General features: G+C 40.0%; 1 protein-coding gene across 4 annotated transcripts in view; it reads left to right on the top strand.

Moving 5' to 3' along the window:
• Nucleotides 1-17,026, top strand: part of RALBP1 (ralA binding protein 1) — a 107,806-nt gene extending 90,780 nt beyond the window's left edge. For all 4 annotated transcript variants that reach the window (XM_029590995.1, XM_029590994.1, XM_029590996.1 and 1 more), the window contains 3 exons: nucleotides 819-940; nucleotides 5,937-6,060; nucleotides 14,271-17,026. In XM_029590995.1, the coding sequence (XP_029446855.1) occupies nucleotides 819-940; nucleotides 5,937-6,060; nucleotides 14,271-14,537 (513 nt within the window). In that variant the 3' untranslated portion in view covers nucleotides 14,538-17,026. The remainder of the gene's footprint in view (nucleotides 1-818; nucleotides 941-5,936; nucleotides 6,061-14,270) is intronic.
• Nucleotides 17,027-18,959: the final 1,933 nt, after the last annotated feature.

Here is an 18,959-nt window from a genome sequence, read left to right as displayed (position 1 = left end):
TCAAATCACCAAGAGGGCTAGGCCAGGGAGGTGCCCTCTGAGTTTTGAGGGAGGGGGAGGGGGGCAGTAGGTTCTCTCTTGAGGTCTGATCCTTTCAATGATCTGAAATGCTGCAGAAGGGGGAAGGCAGGGGATATGGTTCCCGCAGAAATATGGCAAATAGATTGTGAGTAAAATTATTCCTAAGATGATGACAATCCTACCACACCGCTATAAACCCTACCACCTGCCTCCCCCTTTCCTCAGCATCTGTCCCCAGGGGAGGTAGGCAAATGGCAAAGTGATATGTTTGTGGCACACACTCCCCAGTAGGCTCTTGCTCTCTCTTCTTTCACCCCCTCTTCCTCCCTCTCACTCACTTCCTCTTTCCCATTGATCCCACACGTCTCATGCGACCCCACCAGTACTGCTGGCTTCTGCCACGTCGTGAAACTTTCTTTGATGGCGAGAGTTGGGGATCCTACCAACACTGCAGGCTTTCTCCTGTGTGTGGTTTTAAAAAAACCTTCAAACCATTTTGGCTGTAGGCAGGGAAGTGTTTGATGGGCAGGATGTGGCCTGTTTAGCGACACCTGTTCTAGGGGTAATTTTCAGTAACAGTGTAATAGATTGCCTGTAAGTGATCATAGCCATTCAGAAGCCCCTGAGATTCTTTAAATTGGAACGCTATGATATCTTGAAGAAGCTAAAGTTTCAAATTCTTATTCTATGGAAATTACAAAGTGTGCTCAGTGCCTGGTCATGAAAAAGAAAGCAACATAGAGTAGAAATGTGACGTGTGTGGAGCTACAGTGACTGAGTCTGTCCTGTGACTGCAGGAGAATGAAATCCTGACGGAACAGGAGGAGCTAGTGGCGATGGAGCAGTACCTACGAAGGCAGATTGCCACAGAAAAGGAGGAAATAGAACGTCTCCGAGCAGAAATTGCTGAAATTCAGAGGTAATGATTCTGTTTGTGGTTTATGTAATTTTTAAAATGTGGCCCCCCTTTTTTTTTTTTTTTTTTTTATTTCCGTACTTTGACCATGTTTTAGAAACTTTTTCCAATTTTAATTAATCTTGTCTACAGAAGAAGCAGGTTTTGCATAATTCTTTACAATACTTGAGATAATGGTAAATTCTATCTAGAAATGTTTCTATTGGTATGTTCTACTTGCGTTAATAACTGTGTACATGATGGGGGGATGATCATGAAAGTAAAATTATTTGCACTTTTTTTACACCAGATTGAACTTAGTCATTTTGATATTGAAATTTTAATATTAAATGTGAAGTGATTAAATGTTGAAACTGTATAGTATATCAAAAGTACATGAGCAAGTAGTAATATTCGTGAATTAATTAAGGAAAATTATTAGGTCATTTGTAAAACATCTCCAAGCAACTCTGGTATGGTTCGCTGAAATAAAAATGCTTAAAGCCAACAGCTGTGGAGAAAACAACTTCTTTTATTAAAATGCTACAAAGTAACATAAGGAATACCTTGGAGAGAGAGGCAGAGTGCTATGCAAAACACAGATGTAACACTCTAGTGATTTTACTGATAGGAAGACTATATATAGGATTTTTCAACACTTGTTTCATCTACCCCTAAACTAGGTTACATAATTGCCAAAATTTCTATGATTGCTTTTCTATTATAAACAAATAATCTGAATGGACATATGGTAATTTGCTCTCTGCTTCCATGCTAATTATCCTCGCCTTGTATCTAAATGATGTAAATGATGTCTTGCAATTAGAATGACAACTGGCCTCGTATCTGTTCAAAAATGTTATATAACCTTGTAGCTCAGCATCCTTATCTAACTTGTAGCGACTATTCAGAAAAACAAGTACAAGGCTGAAATTATAATGTTAGTAAAAACTGCCTATGATGAAAAATCAAAAACTTAGGAGAACAAGAATAATGACTTCATGTGCAACATGTCAAAAGGTTTCACTGCTTCCATGTCTGTGATGGGAGCTAAAAGCATCACAACATCTCTGCCAGTATTCCTCTGAGCATCAAAGCCAGTCTTAGGATAGGGCAAGCCAGGCAGTCGCCTGAGGTGCCATGAGACAAGGGCACCTTGGTACCACTGGCATTACCCATCAGGCTGGGCTGTATCTGCCTTCAGCCCACCACCAGCCACACACCTGGTTGGCAGGCGAAATGCTTAAGAGCATGTTGGCTTCCTCTGCTGCCCTGGACCAGTCTCACAATATGAATTGCAAGATCACATAATCCTATGGCTCCTACCGTGAGAGTCACCCCGCAGAGCAGAGAAAGCTGATTCGCTTTTCCTGCCAGACAGTGGTAGGCCCAAAGTAGAGCTGGGAATATAGCCACTGGGAAAGAGAGAGAAAAGATTGAAAATGCGGGGAATTGAGGGGAGGAAAGGAGACCTACAATTTATTTGACTTTTTCTTTCTTTTTTTTTAACCATTTGACACTTAGGGATGTGGAGGCAGGGAGAGGGAGATTGTACAAGGTGTGATATAAGAAAAAGAGAGACCTTTATGGATTGGTGTTTGGAGGGGAGGGAGATCTACATGGTATGGGGTGGTAGCTAAAAGGGAGAGGAGAATGTACATGGGGTAGTGAAGTGAACAGATAGACCTACATGGGGTGATTGTTGGGCGATGGGACAGGGAGAGAGACCTTTATGGGGTGGTGGTGGATGATCTGGGGAGAGGGAGACTATCTGGGGTAGGGTAGTATGGAGTTGGTGGGTAGGGAGAGGGAGAAATCTCTTGGCATTGGGATGGGGACATGAAGCAGAAAAAGGAAGAACCAGGATAAAGGGAGGAGAAGAAAGAAAATAGATGTGATAAATTGCAGGAAGACCTTGTGAGACTGGAAAATTGGGCATCCAAATGGCAGATGAAATTTAATGTGGAAAAGTGCAAGGTGATGCATATAGGGAAAAATAACCCATGCTATAGTTACACAATGTTAGTTTCCATATTAGGAGCTACCACTCAAGAAAGAGATCTAGGCATCATAGTGGATAACACATTGAAATCATCGGTTCAGTGTGCTGCGGCAGTCAAAAAAGCAAACAGAATGTTGAGAATTATTAGAAAGGGAATGGTGAATAAAACGGAAAATGTCATAATGCCTCTGCATCGCTCCATAGTGAGACCGCACCTTGAATGCTGTGTATATTTCTGATTGCCGCATTTCAAAAAAGATATAGTTGCGATGGAGAAGGTACAGAGAAGGGCGACCAAAATGATAAAGGGAATGGAACAGCTCCCCTATGAGGAAAGACTAAAAAGAGATTAGGACTTTTCAGCTTGGAGAAGAGACGGCTGCGGGGGATATGATAGAGGTGTTTAAAATCATGAGCGGTCTAGAAATGGGTAAATGTAAATCGGTTATTTACTCTTTCGGATAATAGACTAGGGGGCACTCCATGAAGTTAGCAAGTAGCACATATAAGACTAATCGGAAAAAGTTCTTTTTCACGCAACGTACAATTAAACTCCGGAATTTGTTGCCAGAGGTTGTGGTTAGTGCAGTTAGTGTAGCTGTGTTTAAAAAAGGATTGGATAAGTTCTTGGAGGAGAAGTCCATTACCTGCTATTAATTAAGTTGACTTAGAAAATAGCCATTGCTATTACTAGCAATGGTAACATGGAATAGACTTAGCTTTTGGGTACTTGCCAGGTTCTTATGGCCTGGATTGGCCACTGTTGGAAACAGGATGCTGGGCTTGATGGACCCTTGGTCTGACCCAGTATGGCATGCTCTTATGATGAGGAGAGAAGGGAGAAGAGGGATAATGCATGGAAGGAGGAAAGAGAAGAGAATGTATGAAGGAGGGGGACGCCATCAACAATTTTCATCCAGGTCGCTGTTTACCCTGCTGAGAAACGCTATACTAGCAAGTATGTGTCCTTAGTGACCTCATGCTTCCTGAATCTAATTGGCCCATATGGCTGTAATGTCACATGCAACATGGGCTAATCTTTGCCCATTCTGTGAAGTAATTTGTGACAGTATTCCAAACATGGCTGCAATCAAAGGTTCAAGAGAACTGCAAAGGTAGTTCATATCTGAAAGGCTGCATAAGATTTATCCTGATGCTAAACAAGACTGTTTGCAAATATGTGGAAAGCCAAGCTCCTTGTTCCACATATTGGTGGGGTTGTCCCAAAGTTCAAGGATTTGGGGATATGATTATTTCTCTTGTTTGAGACCTAGTGAGAACTTTGGTCCCTAAAGATCCTAAAAATTTCCTTTTAAGTATCTCAGAATCAGATATAACCGTATCTTCTCAAATTTTAATTTCACAAATCAATATTGCAACAAGAATGCCATTGGCGGCCCGCTGGAAACAGCCAAATGTACCTTCTCTTTCGATAGTAAGCCGTCTCCACAGAATATTTTATTTGAGTAAGTTAGCTGCTTTGAGATAAGATGCACTGGAGAAATTTAATAAAATTGGGCAACCTTACATTACTTAGGCAGGGGTCGCGTTCAGATGATGTATTCATGTTTCATTCTGTAATAAATGTGAGGAGTTTTTATTTGTACCAGAGAGCCGAGAACTTCCATTTTATTATAAAATATTGGTGGTGGGGTTAAGGGAATTTTGTATGCTGCAGTTATTGTATTTGTAAGAAGCTTATCTTTGTTATTGGCTGGCTGTTTGTATAAATGCATTTAAAGTTTGTTCAATAAACGAAAGAGAACTGCAGAGGAGTGACTTAGAGAACAAAAAACAAATTGTGTGCTTATTTTAACTTGATAGAATTTATTCTACTTTCTGTATATTTTACACTGTAACACTGTTAAGTAGCTGTTGTTGAGTGATATTCTGCAGAGGAGAGTGCTAAATGGAGTTTGTTCCAAGAAAAGAGCAATTATTAGAGGAGTGCCTCAGGATCTTCCCTGGGGCTAGTTCTGCTCCATATCTTCAGGAGCAATATTGCAAAGGATAGGAAAAGGGTTATTTTTTGCAGATAGCACTAAGATCTGCAACAGAGTGGACATCCCTGAGGGAGTATCCAGAATGAAGAGCGGTCTAAGAACTTGAATGATCGAGTGCTTGACAGCAAAGTTTCAATGCAAAAAAAGTGTATAATTGCGCAGAAATTCAAGGAAGCAGTACTTGAGGTGAGATATTGAAGTCTGCCAAGCAGGGAAGAGACCTGAGGCGATCATATCTCATGATCTCAAAAAAGGAAAAGATTGTGAATAGGTGTTGGTAAGAGGGGATGTTATGGTGCATATGGAGAGAGTAAACTAAAAAAAACCCCAAAACTGGTGATCTCACCTAGAGTGTGCAATTTAAGAGGCTCTTATCACCAAAAGGGATGCAGTTCAAAGAGAATGGCTAACCACATGGGTCAGGATCTGCACCAAAAGCCCTATGAGATGAGACTTAAGATTACAATACATACACAAGAGGAGAGACAACGAGACGTACCCGAGATATTCAGATACCTCAGATATACGTAATACACGAGAAGAAAACTTTTTTCAGTGAAAACGGAATTCTAAAACAAAATATGACAGTATGAGACTCCAAGGCGGGGTAGACTCAGGAATAACATTAGAAAATATTTCTTCATAAAAGGATATTGAATACATGGAACGGCCTCCCACTGGAGTTGGTGAAATTAAAAACAGTAACAGAATTCAAGAATGGATGGGATAAAACTCACAGGCTTACACTTCCTCTACTTACTGCTGATCTTTGTGTATCACGAGATCAGCCTGCAGATTTTAAACATGCTTCTGCTGTTGCTCATGCTGTTGCCCAACTGGATAAAAGTTGGTCGTAGGCCATAGTTTAGTAACCCTGGTCTATGGTACTGCTCCAGGAAGTCAATTTTGCAGACTAAATGGCCTTTATGGTCCATATATGCCATCATATTCTTCATTGTTATGATTTTTTAACTTTTCAAATTGAAAACGTATGTTTTTTTTGTATTATTTTTAGTCGCCAGCAACATGGTCGAAGTGAAACGGAAGAATATTCATCAGAGAGCGAGAGTGAAAGTGAAGATGAGGAGGAACTGCAAATAATCCTTAAAGATTTGCAAAGGCAAAATGAAGAATTGGAGGTGAGTGAGATTCTATTTGACAAAGTAGCCGCTTGCCATATATCTTAGTTTAAAGATGGAGAAAAGTGGTCCGGAACATTACACACTTTATAATGGTTAAGATTGTCTATTAACGATGTATATAACTAGCATTAACCATCCAGTATCAATCAAGAATATTATGAATTATTTTACATTTTTAAACTGCTTCCCTGAAGTTATTCTGTTCCATTAGGAGCAGTTGTGTTGGCATACTAGCAATATTATGAATTAAATTCTATCATCCTACTAGACTACTCCAGGTGCCTGGTTTATACCTGCCTACCAGCAGATGGAGAGAGAGAACTACAACCTTTTTCAGTGACATCATCACTGGTAAATAGGATAGTGAAACATAGGCACTTGCCAGTATTCTCTGTCTCCAGCAGGTGGTAGCACATACTGGACTGGTGCAGCAGAATTCCCAGCTGCCAGTTTTGGCCTAGGGCCTCTAGTGGTACAGCAAGTTTTCAGTTTGCTCCTAGGGCAACTCATCTGCTTGGGACTCCAAAAGCTTCTCGGAATAAGTGTTTTCTATGTCTGCTATGTCTCTTTTGAGATGGGGAGACCAGAATTGCACACAATACTCAAGGTGTGGTCATACCATGAATCTATACAAAAGCATAATGATATTCTCAGTTTTGTTCTCTGTTCCTTTCTAAATAATTCCTTACATTCTATTTGCCTTTTTTGACCACAAGACATACTGAGCCAAAGATTTCAAGGTACTGTTTGTAAGGGCTCAGAGGTCCTTGTCTTTATTGGTGAGTCCTAATACAGAACCTAGCATCATGTATCTGTGGTTGGGATTATTTTTCCCTGTGTGCATTACTTTGCATCTGCCATTTAGATGCTCAGTCTCCTAGTATCACAAAGTCCTTCTGTATTTCCTCCTAGTCGCTGCTGTTTTAATCACTTTAAACAATTTTGTTTCTTGCAAATTTGATCACTTTATTCATTCCCTTTTCCAAATCATTTATGAATATATTAAATAGCACAGTACGGACTCCTGAGACACTCCACTGACTATCTTTCTCTATTTGGAAAAGTCCTATCCTGTTTTCCTGTCTTTTATCCAGTTGCCAATCCACAACAGAATGCTGCTTCCTATCCCATGACGCCCCAGTTTGAGTCTCTCATAAAGGACTTTGTCAACTGCCTTCTGAAAATCTAAATATACTTTATCAACTTCATGCTTAGTTACACCTTGTAAGAGAGTGAGTGGTGTTTCCCTAGCTGGAGGCACAAAGCCACACTGACTCCAGCCTTTTCAAAACACTTTTATCTTTATTTTACAGCTTCAACAAAGATACATTAGTAGACTGCCTTTAGCTCAGGACAGTGTACTCTCAATACTCTCTGCTTCTTTCCTGCTTCAGTGTTTGGAAAGAATATTCCATAGGATTGCCTTCCTCTTGGTCTCTCTGTCCCCATCTGGGTCCCAGTTCTTATTCCTCCCCTGCTGGGCCCTGCCCACAGAGCCCCTCTCTCTCTCTCTCTCTCTCTCAAGGGGAGTTAAGGTGGACTATGCATCTAGCCTGGTCCCACGTAGGTTAACGAGAGAAAATAGGTCCATTCTGTCACACACCTTCAAAACAATCTAGTAAATTGGTAAGGGAAGATTTTGCAAAAAACATGTTGACTCGCCCCCATTAAACATTGTCCATCTGTGTGCTCAGTAATTTTGTTTTTAAGAATAGCATCTACCATTTTGCCTGGCACCAACATTGGGCTCACTGATCTGTAGTTTCCCGGATCACCCTTCAAGCCCTTTTTAAAAATGGGTGTCACATTGGCCACCTTCCAGTCTTCAGATACTGTGGCTGTTTTAAATAAGTTGCAAATCACAAGAAACAGGTCTGCAATTTCATGTTTGAGTTCCTTCACAACTCTGCAGTAAATACCATCCAGTCCTAGTGATTTGTTATTCTTTAGTCTGTTAATCTGATTTATTACATCCTCCAGTTTCACAGTGATTTTTTAGTCATTCAGAGTCAACACCTTCACAAAAGGGGCTGATGCAATACAGTGCGCTCAGCTGAGTGCACTGTTAACCTGCAGTTGTATGCGGGTAGAATAGGCGCTAATCAATCCCCTAATGCAATAAGGGGATTAGCGCATATTCAATGAGCGTCCAATGCAGAGTGAATCTTATAGTGCTCATCACATGCAAATGCAGCGAAGCATCTTTCTGGCTTTTGTTGTCATTTTATCCACCTGTTTGGCCACCTTACTATCATCAGGTATGATGACCCCTAGATCCTGCTCTTTTGTGCTTAGAAGAATTTCACCCTCTGTACTTTTATTTAATTAAAATTATTTCTTTACCACCCACTCCAGTAGATTTATTTATTTTACAGTTTTATATACCGGTATTCGTGGGTACATCATATCGGTTTACAGAGAACTTAACAAAGTTACAAATAACAAGGGTGGGGAGAACAGGAAAAATCAAGGGACACAGAATGCTGTGTCCCTTGATATCTAGATCATGACTGTTAACAACTATACATTCATAAAATCATGTAACAGCAAGATTATCGACATAAAACAAATCAATCTGAAATCAATGCAAAATGGCAAATAAAAATAGCAAAATAAAACAGCATAAAAACATATATTCACAACTTATTAAAAAAAGAGATACAAAGTTCTCGGCCATGACAAACATCTGTACAGGGTATCTGTACAAATCACTCTAAAATCAACAGGAAATAGCAAATTTAAAACAATCTAAAAAAAATGTGTAGATATAAGTATAGATAGAGAGATTCAGAACTTATTAAAACAAGGTACAAAGTTCTGAGCCATAACAAGTGTGTCTATAGCATATCTGTGCAAACTGTACCTCATTCACAGCTTGGTTTCTCCAAATGTACTTCAGTTATTTTATTTATTTTTTAAATTATTTGTATCCCACACTCTCCAAAGTTCAGGGTGGTATCAGTGTTACAAGCATAAAAAAAAATACATAGTTCATACATAAAACTTTATATACCAGGTTTTTAGAGATTACTTAAACATTTTTGCATTGGTTAATTCTCTCATTTGTTCAGGTAGGATATTCCACAAAATGGGACTGGCAACAGTCTCTAACTGCACTCAGATGTGCTTGGTGAATCGATGGTACCACCAGCAAACCTTTATTTGCCAATCTCAGGTTCCTTTGAGGTGTATACATATGTAGGACTGCACTTGGTGAACTTAATTCCTGTCTCTATAGAGAAGTATAAATTAATGATAAAACTTTGAACTTAACTCTAAATAGAGTTGGTAACCAGTGAAGTTTGGTAAACACAGGCGTGTTGTGTTATCAAATTTTGAATCCCCTGTTAAAATTCCGACTGCTGAATTCCACAATAATTGTAATGGTTGAACAGTATTATAAAGTAGCTCTAATATTAGGATTGCAATAGTCAGTTCCTGGAAATATGAGCGATTGCAAGATCATATGAAAGTCTTCAGGAATCAATACAGGTCTAAGCCTTCTTAAAATGCATAACTTGTAGTAACCATTTTTAAGAAGGTAAGGTTTGAATGAAAGATCATATTCGTTGTGTCTGGTAAGACACCAAGGTCATGCTTGCATCTGGAAACTGTTATATCAATTCCTTCAAAATTAAATTTGGATGGAATATCAAATCAAGGGCAGTGTGACAGGTACAAGATTTCAGTTCTCGATGCTTTTAGGGCAAGCTTGTTTGTGAAAAAAAAAAAAAAGCTGGTTCTGAAAGGCTGACAAATTACCACCTCCTTAAAAGTGGAAGTTATTGAGGTTTGGACAGGGAAAAAGAATTGTATATCATCTGCATATATGCGGAAATGTAATCCCAGACCACCCAGCAGTTTACATAAAGGGATTTGCAGTCCGAAGGCATGACTGCATTTCTTAGCATTACATCTTGGCTGCCAGACCCTAGACCATTCCTCAAGTTTATCTAGATCCCTCCTCGTATTTTCCCCACTGTCCTGACTGTCTACCCTATTGTAGATTTTGGTATCATTGCAGAAGGAGTGTTAAGGTTTGCCTTTTTGTCAATGCCACTCATGAAAATGTTGAAAAGAATCTGTCCAAGGACAGATCCCTGAGGCCACCACTGTTAACAGCCACCTCCTTGGAATGAACTCCATTTACCACTACCCTTTGTTGCCTCCCACCCAACTAGTTTCTAACCCAGTCAGTCACTCTAGGATCCATAGCAAGGGTGCTCAATTTATTTATAAGTCGCCTATGCAGAACCGTGTCAAAGACCTTACTGAAATCCAAGTACACTACATCTATCACTCTCCCCTGGTTACCAAAACAAAGAAGATTCATCTGCCTCTTGCAATCCATTGGATTCCAGAAACTAAACTATCCCTGTTTCAGCAGCAATACCATTAATTTGCTCACCATAGAGATCAGAATAACTGGCCTGTAGTTTCCAACCTCCTCCTTATTTCCTCTTTTATGAATAAAAAGGAGGTAAAAAAATTGGCTTAATACCAATAATCGCAAAAACATTTTAAATGTTATTCCATAAAAAAAAAATCATCATTAACCAACACTTTATAGAGAAGTCTGATATCAGATCAAATAAGAGTCAGAACTCTTTGATTAATAAAGGTCTGTTGCTCAGCTATGGACCGAAGGAGGTCCTGATGTGAAGATGTTTGAATTTTTTGAAATATAAAATGTGAATGAATGAACGGATGAAGGCATGGGCCATGTCGAGCCTTGAATCGAGTTTGGAATCTTTTGTAGAATTTTGGAAGCTTTGTGGCTAGCGTCTATGATTCTAAGCTAAGTTTAACTACTGGTAACATCGTTGCACTAATAAGAGTTTTTTTTTTTTAATCTTTAAATTTTGGGAAATGTGGATTAATTTGTTGATTAAAACAAAGTTCAAAAAAATAGTGAAGTTATGGGAAATGATTTGCTCCATTGGTGCTTTAGACTGATACTGCCTGAAGCCCATTGTGGGATTAAACTCTGGCACCTTATTTGATCTGATACAGACTTCTCTATAAAGTGTTGGTTAATGATACTTTTTTATAGAATAACATTTAAAAAGTTTTTTGTGATTGGGATTAAGTCAATTTTTCACCTCTTTTTTTTGTGTGTGTTAGTGCTTAGAGAGGTGTTGCTCTTTTTGTAATTGGATAAAAAGGAACCACATCCGCCTGTCTCCAGTCTTCGGAAATACTGCCAACTCTAAGAAGCATTGAAAAGGTCAGACATCAGAGCTGCCAGGACTTCTCCAAGTTCCCTTAATATCCTTGGATGTATTCCATCTAAACCTATTGCTTTATCTACTTTAAGTTTAGTTAGCTCCTCACAACATCCACACACACTGCTGTATTCACTAAGTGTGTAGTCTTTAAAGGACAAGCCACAATCCTAAAGTTAATTCTGTAATAAAAACCGAGATAGAGACATGGACATGATTAATTACATTTAACATTATTGATCACTATGTTACCGAACCTTATGGCACTCTTGTAAATGTGCAAATTACAGTATCATTAATTTTATGTGCCTCGATGTAAACAGTTGTGACGGTCTCCTCCAAACGACGGTATAGAAAAGATTTAAAAGAAAAAAAAAGACTCACAAATTCACTTTTCCGAAAATCGATTGTTTACTTCACTTCCAATCTTATTTGTATTTTTCTTTTTGTGGACCTGCTCCGGATTCTTCCACAGTGAACACCGAACAGAAATATTTCTTAAACAATTTTGCTTTTTCCTTAATCTCTATATATTCCTCTCCCTCACCTCTTAGTCTCAAAGTGCTACATTTGCACTTCCTTTTATCACTAACATCTTAAAAAAAAAAAAAAAAAAGTCTTGACTTCATTTTACCATATTTGCTATTTTTTCTTCCATTTGCATCTTTGCATTTCTGATTACTTTCCCACCTTCTTTTAGCTTTTCCAGATGTTCCCTGTCCTCCTCTTTCTGTGATCTCTTGTAGGTTGTGAACACTTATCTTTTTCTCCCTTACCTTTTCAGCTACTTCTTTAGAAAACCATAGCAGCCTCTCTTTCCTTTTTCCTTTAGTTACTTTCCTAACACAAAGGTTAGTTCCCCTTATAATATCCCCTTTTTAATTTTGCCTGCTGCTCTCCTACTTCCCCTAGATTTTCCCATATAGCTAAAGACTCCTTGAGGTTCTCCCCCGTTTTAACAGTTAGTTGTCCTGAATTCTAGCAGCCTCGCCTTTGAATGGATTTTCATCTCCTGTGCTTTAATCCTGAACCACATCATCATTTTACCGGTGCTTATGCTCTTCCCCTTGTGGAGCTTTGCTTGAAGTCAAAGACCAGAGGAGAAAAGAGAAAAGTCATTGACTTGAAAAGAGAGAACACAGCAAGGATTTTATAGAGAGAGAAGGGGGAGATATGGCTAGAAGCATAGACGAGAGAGATTATGGAGGAGAGGGAGAAGCCAAGTAAAGGAGTTGGGGAGCGGAAAATAAAGCAAAGAGGGTGTATAAACAGAGAAAATAGATTCATTAAGTATCTTTTATAGATTAAAAAATTTAACAGAACAAAGGATGAATTAAACAAAAGCTAAGAAGAAAGTAAAGTGGAACATTTAAAGAGAAAAGAAAAATAACCAGAAATCTTAAATTATTGCCCGAATTTCAAAAGCCCTGCACATGTAAAATTCAGGGGTTACATGCGTGGCATTTTCGAAAGGGCCCGGCCACGCACGTAACCTCCAATACGCGCAGAAATGCTGTGCCAGCTAAAAGGGGCGTAGTTCGGGCGGGATAGCACCATTAGACGCTGTCCCGGGAAGCACATGCTGGCCGGCTGCCGGCGGGCGGAACTTACTTCATTACTTCATCTAAATAGATGAAGTAAGTTATGAAATAAAGGGAAAAAAGGTAGGGAAAGGGGTTTTAGGGGTCAGGGAGGAGAGGGGGAAAAGGGAGGCAGAATAGGAAAGGGTATAGGGAAGTTCCCTCCCAGTCCACTCCTTAATTGGGGCAGACTGGGAGGTAACTGGGAATCGTCCGATCCCGTCGCCTCACGTATTTTTCTGAAATTCCACCCCCCCTCCCCCCCGCGTGCACGTGGACATTAAAATCCAGTGCACACAGGAACCATATTTTATAATATGCACGAGCCGATGCGTGCATGTTATAAAAACGGCACATCCGTGTATGCTCGCCACGAACCGCACAGACATGTGTACGAATGTATTAAAATCAACCCCTATATGAAGAGTAACAGAGCCAAAGGGAAACATGCTGTAAATAAAACACAAGTTTAGAAAAGTATTTTACTCTTTATCAAGATTACAATTGCAGAGGTTTTGTGTGTTGCTTTCTTTGTGCTGAGGCTTGTTTTTATGTAGACTCCTTGCTTTGATAGTGATACTTTATGGCTTACCTACCTGTGGCAGCTCTGGACAGATTAAACCATGCTTCCCAACCCTTTCCTGGAGGCCTCACCTGACGAGTCGGTTTTCAGGATATCCGTAATGAATGTGCATGAAAGAGATCTGCATCCACTGAGATTAAATGTATGCAAATCTATCTTGTGCATATTCCTTGCAACAGTCCTGAACATCTGACTGCGTGGATGTGCCTCCAGGAGAGGGTTGGGAAATACTGGATTAAACTGTCCTTTGAGCTGGAAAGGAGTATGGAGAGAGGGGGCACCATGGTGCCGCCAACCTGGGAAAAGATCTTTGATCCAGAGACGCTGCATGCGTGCTAAATTAAAGCAGTAGTAGTGGCTTGTACAGGAGGCCAGAGATACAAATGGTCTCATTTACTAAGGCACTTTCATTTTATGTTGCAGGAGGAGAAAGCTTAGTAAATTGGGCCCAAGGTGCTGTCACAGCTAAGCTGTAAAGTTTCTTTCCTCTCTTTCATAGCTGCCACATCCTTACACAGCTGACTCCTGCATTTCATTTCCTTTCAATAGTGTTTTGATGAGCTGGTTTTTATAAGAGACTTTTTTTGTTTCTGCAGCTGCACACTCAGGATGTAAGGGTGAATTTGCATCCTCCTTAGACTGTTTTTCCTCTTTCCATTTATATAAATGCTTGGGCATGCATGTCCTTGCTCCGTGTCAAGTAACAACCGATAGCAAGAAGTATATTATGTAAGGTCCAGCTTATAAATTATTGGCCACAGAGCAGATAGTGGATTAGTTTTACTTGTATAAATGACTCTTCTTTTCCTCACTTCAAAGAACAAGAACAATGACGTGAATCAAGCAATTCATGAGGAGCGGGAGGCCATCATTGAGCTGCGTGTGCAGCTTCGACTGTTACAGAGGCAGCGAGCTAAATCGGAGCAGCAGGTGCAGGACGAGGAGGAGCCAGGGAAGCAGGGGGTCCCAGCCCAGCAGCAAAGAGAGACTGTCCCCGAGACGAAAACAGTGAAAGAGCAGCCAAAGGCAGCCAAGGAGCAAGTGAGACCCTCTCCCAGCAAAGACAGGAAGGAGACGCCAATCTGAAGACCGACACTGCACCCTCTGCAGCATCACAGAATGCCCCGGAATAAATCTGTGTGTACGGCTCTGTGAGGAGCCTTATGCCTGCCCATCCCTAAGGCTTATGGCCATCTACAGAGCTACAGCCTCAGGCAGAGTTGGACTTGGGGTGCAGGCCATATAAAGGGCAGCTCAAAAGTTGCAGACTGAACCTCATAAATCTATTTCTGATTATTAAGCTTTAACCCTTTGAAGTAGTTTCATTTTACATGTGACTTAGTTTTTCTTCACCCCTGCAATAGTGGGATCACTTTCTCCCATCCTAGGCAAAGGGAGAGAAACAGTTCTGCCTTGTGAATGACTTTATGTACGTCTGCCCCAGTTTTCTTTGCTTGTTCCTTTATGCCATTGATATACTTGGGAAACTGGATATTCTTCTTGTTCTCCTTTGGACAAAAAATGTTGGATAGTGTCCAACGCTTGTTGTTTATCCAGTAGTGCCCTCTTTTGTAACTGTTCTGCAATGTCAAATGATTTAAGGTAAACTAAAATAGCATTTCCAGTAAATCCTCCTGCAAGGTAAGTATTACCTGTTAATGCCTACCTACAAGCAGTACGTGTTAGTGGGAGTTGGTATATGGCGAGTCCGAGGGACTCTGAATGTGTCTCAGTAGCCCCCTCTTCATGAGGATTCTGGACTGCTTGAGCTGAGCTGCTCCATATTTCAGGATCCCTTGGGGATAGCAAGAGAAGTGGAGTCCTGTTAACTAAAACTGCTTCTTTCCCATTATGTAATCTGTGTTTGTGAGCAAATAAAAGGGTTAAAGACTGCAATACTAGCAAAATCATAAAGTAATTTATAGATGAGGGGGAAAAAAGTGCTTCTTAAGTTTAGCTTTTTTACTTGATTTTGGCACAGTCTGGACCAGAGCTGTGTGTGTGTGTGTCCTATGCTGTTTTAATGACTAAGCCTGTAACTGCAGTAATGACGCTGCCCAGGGCAGCCCCTCTTAAAGAAACAGGGCGAGGAAGTTTGAGGTGTAACAAGCTAATTGGCTGATGGTTTTTTGATACCTCATAATTGTAATTAGTCAACAAAATGCTTGTCTTGCATACCTAGTGTTATTAGTATGTAAAACAGAGCTTTTCTTACCTAGTTCCATGGCAAATGGTTTTCAACTAGACTTGGAACCAGTTTTAAACAAGTGTAAAACGTTTATTCTTCTCAGTACTGTTCTAGTGAATTTCATTACTTTTTATTTGCTTTTCTAAAATCAGATGGTGGTCTTTCTACAAAAAAAAAATCATGCTACTCATGTATGAAAGAGTTCAATAATAGGAGTCTGGTGTAGACAAGGTCCAGCATAAAAAGGACAAAGATATACAACCGGTGCACATATGAAAGTGGCTTCTTTTGGTCAGTTTGAAACTGATTTCGCAAGATGCAGTCCTTCAAGGTTGCAAATTTTTTTTTTTTTTTTTTACCAGCATAATCTAAAATATGTAATTACTATTACATTTAAGCTATTGTAAACCTGCCTTATGAATATATATTGTTAGTATTCTGAAAATCAGAGCTGATTGTGGTGGTTGAGGACAAGAGCTGGCGGCTGTTGAATGCTATCTTTTAGGGGGACATTTTAATTTCATAGAATTTCCGTCTCCTGAATGAATGAGGAGCCCCAAGCTCAGAATTCAAGGCAGCTTACTGTGCAATCAGGTGGAATGTCTTCCCCTGACAAAAGAATGCTCTTGACCCAAACAGACTGTGGCCAGACGTATATTGGCTGCTGTTAGCTTTTTCTTTTCTTTTTTTGCCAACAGCAGCAGAGCAGTCAGTAATGTCACAAAGCCGCCTATGCCCCACAGCGTTGAAGGTTTTCTGACGTCACTTGTCTGCCACCGTTTAATTAAAAACTTCTCTTTAAGGTAAACTAGCTCACCAACCACTTGGGTATTAAACTTCTCCTTCATTTAGGGGGTACTTTCAGCTGCCTGGACATTAAGCAGTCTCCATGCTCTGAACACACAAATTCCCTTGAAATAGCATTTGAAATTGTCGATGATTAGTGACCTTGATAATACTGAAAGTAACACAGTTGCTTTTGATTGTGTTTCTAGACTTGAATATTTATTGTAAGTACCTGTATCCTCTGTGGCAGAGCTTTGGCAATATATTTGGTTTTGTATTAAAAATAAGATGCTGGGGTAACGTTATAAATAAAGACCTGCATACTTTTTTTTTTTTTTTTTTAATTTTAATTTGGAGTTTTTATGGGCATCTGAACATATGGGTTGGAAATGAGATGTAAAATGTAATGCATCCTGTTACATGCATTTTATATTTGTTGGTGATCCTTGTTAATGTTTTGGTCTGTAAATCCACGCTGATTTTTATCATGTCATGGGATCTAATCAGTATTTTTTTTTCTATCATGCAAATCTAACTGTTCACATTTGTGTCAAGATCATACGCAACAAGCAAATAAATTCAGTGACCATTTTGAAAGGTGTTTCTGATCAGTCCAGATTTTGTTTGGATTACAGATAATTTAAATCCATACATTTTTATTAGCATACTTACCTTGAAGCTATCGGATCATTCCAAATGCAAACTCTGTTCTTTTTTTTTTTTGTTAGCATGCCTCTGTACAAGGATTCTATGAATGTGTGATGTAGCTATACCAAACATCAGATGTTATGGTGGTGAAGGATCAGATTTGGTGGCCAACAAGTATTGCGATCTTCTGGAGAAAACTGAATTTGTCACAGGTTGCAAAACCTTTGTACATATATCACATCTGATGTCTCCAAATATGTTGTATATAAAGTTCCTTTTTTAGGTGGGCACAGTACACACCTGAAAAGGGGAAATTCTCGTGTGCATATGTTAATGCAATGCAAAGTATCAGAATTGGATCGAAGCATGAAATGCATTATGCTGTGGTCAGTTCTAAGGGTGTGAAGGAAAAGATTTGAACCCATAAGCTTGATGCATCCAATAGGTCTTTATGTGAGGAATAATGAACTGCGGCACTGGTGCTGGCCCTTCACAACCTGCTGCTGTTGCTCCTACTCTTTCTGACATGCCCATTGCTGTTGTAACACTGATCCCCTTCCTCCCACAAGCCTTTCTGCTGCACTTTAATACACTTTCCAATGCTGCTACTCAGCAGAGTAAGTTTGAGTCTTGCACTGCTTTTAGCACCATGCTATTTGCACATGGCCACATGTCTGTCCCACCAGGACAAAGAGGGCGGGGACTTTACTCAAGTACATCCTGATGCCAAAGAAAACAGGAGGACTCTGACTCATCCTAGAACTAAGAGCCTTGAACAAATTAATCAAAAACAAAAGTTCAAGATGGTTTCACTGGGCATCTTAATCTCCTTTCTAAAAAATGGGGACTGGCTATTCTCCTTGATCTGTAGGACGCGTACATGTGCATTGAGGACTTCCCCAGTCACCAGAAATATCTCCAATGCGTGGTGGGAAAGCAGTACTTCCAATATCAAGTGTTGCCATCTGGGCTGGTGGCCACCCCACGTGTCTTTACAAAATACTTCCCCATGGTGGCGACACACTTTTGCAGGCTGGGAGTTCATGTTTTCCCTTATCTGGACAATTGGATGACCAAGAGTACCTCTCTGGCACAATCTGGCAGATCCATGCACTTGACCATCCGGGTGTTGGAGTCACTAGGGTTCATCATCAATTACCCAAAGTCCCATCTCAGCCTCTCACCTCAGTTGGACTAATTAGGAGCCATGCTAGACACAGCTGAGGCCAATCTTCAGAGAGTGAAGATTAACTAGAGAGGGTAGAGGTTGAGAGAGGATCAGCTGGAGTGAGGTGATAAGAGTGGAGTGATTGTTGGAGGGAGACCACATCACTGCTAATTTATTTAGGTTGTCCTGGGTCATATGAACTTTTAAGTGCTAAAATGGGGGTCACATTGACTAAAAGTTTGGGAAGCCCAGAGTAGGTAAAATAGTTTCCAAATCTTCAAGTCTTAATTTAGTAGGGAAATATGTAGATATGAACTGCATTCTAGCTTTGTGTATCTCAAGGAAATAATCTCATCAACTATGTCTCCTAAAGAACCCTCCCCATTCCCTGCATTATCAAACAGTTCTAAAAGAAAGGGTGCCAAGTCTGGCAAAAATTTTTGTTCAAATCTACATGAAACCCATCTAGGCCAGGGCACATCCTCATCAGCAAAGCCTTCACTCCCAACTAAATCTGTTAGCTGTATTGGCCCAGCCAGTTTAGTCACTTGAGCTTCTGTGAATTTAGGCATCTGTACCAAAGCCAAGAATTGTATATCTGGCAAAAACAGTGTATCCCGATGAGAATAAAGCCCAGAAACATATTCCAGGAGCTCTAGTTCAATAGAACAAGGTGTATGCACTGCATTCCTAGAGCAAGTTTTGATTTGTAAAATCC

The sequence above is a fragment of the Rhinatrema bivittatum genome, chromosome 2 (assembly GCF_901001135.1).
Source record: "Rhinatrema bivittatum chromosome 2, aRhiBiv1.1, whole genome shotgun sequence".
NCBI classification, from domain to species: domain Eukaryota; kingdom Metazoa; phylum Chordata; class Amphibia; order Gymnophiona; family Rhinatrematidae; genus Rhinatrema; species Rhinatrema bivittatum.
This window is presented reverse-complemented; position numbering and strand designations above follow the sequence as displayed.